General features: G+C 58.1%; 1 protein-coding gene across 1 annotated transcript in view; it reads right to left on the bottom strand.

Annotated features, from left to right (window-relative positions):
• Positions 1-567: 567 nt before the first annotated feature.
• The window catches only part of NOBOX (NOBOX oogenesis homeobox), a 20,731-nt gene continuing 19,274 nt past the window's right edge, over positions 568-2,024 (bottom strand). The window contains 2 exon segments of the mRNA XM_015596161.1: positions 568-869; positions 1,571-1,878. Coding sequence (XP_015451647.1) covers positions 568-869; positions 1,571-1,878 — 610 coding nt within the window.

The raw sequence follows: 2,024 nt of genomic DNA, 5'->3' as shown, positions 1-2,024 counted from the left end.
CCGGGCTCGGCTTTGCCCGGGTTCAACTTGGATTTGGAATAGAGCATGGATTCATGGTAGGACTGAAGACAAGGCCCAAGATGCCCAATTTCTCCTCCAGCAGGAGAGACAGGCCAGGGAGGATGCCGGCTCCGTGTGAGCAAGCGCAGTGGGGACCTCATCTGGGACGCCCGGGGCCACAGCCAACAACTGGCCGTGAGGGAACAAAACCCTTAATTAGTGGGAGCTGGGAGGCACGTGACTGCAGAAGCCCACGAGCAGACTTGTTTACTGCTTTCAGTGGACGCTCTGGCTCGTTCGTCCGGCAAGGAAATGAAACAGCATAAACCGATGCAGCATTCACGAGTGACAGAGGCCACCCTCTCTGCAGGACCACCACGTGGAGGTGTGGAGGAAGGGGCAGAGCCGGCCTTCTTCCTTCTCAGACCAGTGTCCAGCAAGAGGGACCCACACAACGGGGAAATGTCTGACTCCCACCCATCAGTGTTCCTGAACTTCAGCCCCCATCTCAGTAGCACCCCAACCCCGTCCCACCAGGCAGCCTCTCTTCATTCTGTGGCCCCAGGTCTAGGGAACATGGTGGTCCTTATCTTCCTCTCGGATCCCCTGAGGTGCTGAGTGCGGCTCCACAGAGGTGGCCTGCGGCTCCTCTCGGGCCTTGCTGAGGAAAGGCCCAGCTCCCGGCCTGGTCCCTTCGGGCAGCTGGGTGGGCCCTGGAGAAGGCTGGCTGCTCACGGCCTGAGCATAGGGAGCTGGAAGCAGATCCGGAAAGTAGCCATCCCCTCCTGTGGGGTGCCCCAGAGCTTGTGGGCAGAAGGGACCAGGGAAGGGCAGTTCTGGCAAGCAGGGGTCATTCCAGGGGACTGTACCTGCGGCGTCCAAGAACATAGGAAAGATTAGACAAGACTTAGGGTGTGCACGGTTCAGTAGTCTGCTGCCACAGAAACACAGGCTAGGGCCCCAGGCCGGTCTGGTGAAATGCTAGCCCCAGGTGCTCCCCTGGGACCAGGCATGCTCCTGACTCGAGGTCTGGTGGTTTGGCAGCACTAACACAAAGTGGACCATGAGTCAGGCCGCATGCCCTCTGATGCAGGCGGCAAGGAGACAACCAACTGGACACCTTCCCTTTCTGCTAGAATTCAGTCATTATAAGGTGGCTGCTTCCAGATTTTCAGAGGTCCAGGTGGCCCGTCAGAATCCTAATAGTAGTCACCATCTACCCTGCCAAGTATTTCACTCGTGTTGTTTCTAGTCTTCACCCAGTGCCTCTGACAATGGAATATTATTCCCATTTCAAAGCCCAAGAAACGGAGGCTCAGGCCCTTGGAAACTGCTGAGCTGGACTTCAAACTTTAGTTTTCCTAACTCCAAAGCTCTCTTGCTGTATCTCAATCTGCTCTGCAGCCTCCAAGAAACTTAAGGAAGAAGAGCTTTAAAAAGACCAGCGGGCAAGGAAAGGCGGTCCCCTCACCCTGTGCTCGCCTCAGCCTGCCCTCCCGCCCGCGAGCCTGTCTCCCTCCTCAGCTCCCTCCATCACAAAGGGCACTTTCTCTTCCAGCCCCAAACTCACCCGCGTTCGCGGCAGGTGGCTGCAGCAGGATCTGCCCCGAGGTGGGGCCTGGGAAGTAGCTCTGTGATGTGCCCCCACTGGGGCCATAGGGCATTGGAAAGAGAGAGTCTTCTGGCAGTGGGGGTGTCAGGGAACTGGGCAGGGAGAACGGGGGGAAGGGATGCAGATATGAAAACTGGGGTTGAGGATGTGGGAAAAGCTGGGTCTGTGGAGCCTGGGAGAATGGGAACAGTCCTGGCTGGGCGCTTGCTTGGTAATCCTGGGGTTCCAGCTCTTCCAAGTATGAGCAGGTGGGGGGTGACGTGATGCTGTGGGGACAGTATTTTGTAAGGCTCAGGCTGGCCTCCTCACTCCTACCACATAGCAGGTGACTGTCTGCCCCCGACCTCCTCTCCCCTCCTCCACGACCCGAGACCTGCCACCTGCTCTTCCGCTTCCGGATCCGCTTTCCCGC

Source organism: Pteropus alecto, unplaced genomic scaffold, assembly GCF_000325575.1.
Source record: "Pteropus alecto unplaced genomic scaffold, ASM32557v1 scaffold48, whole genome shotgun sequence".
Classification (NCBI taxonomy): domain Eukaryota; kingdom Metazoa; phylum Chordata; class Mammalia; order Chiroptera; family Pteropodidae; genus Pteropus; species Pteropus alecto.
The sequence above is the reverse complement of the archived record's forward strand: the minus strand, read 5'-3'. Positions and strand labels throughout refer to the sequence as shown.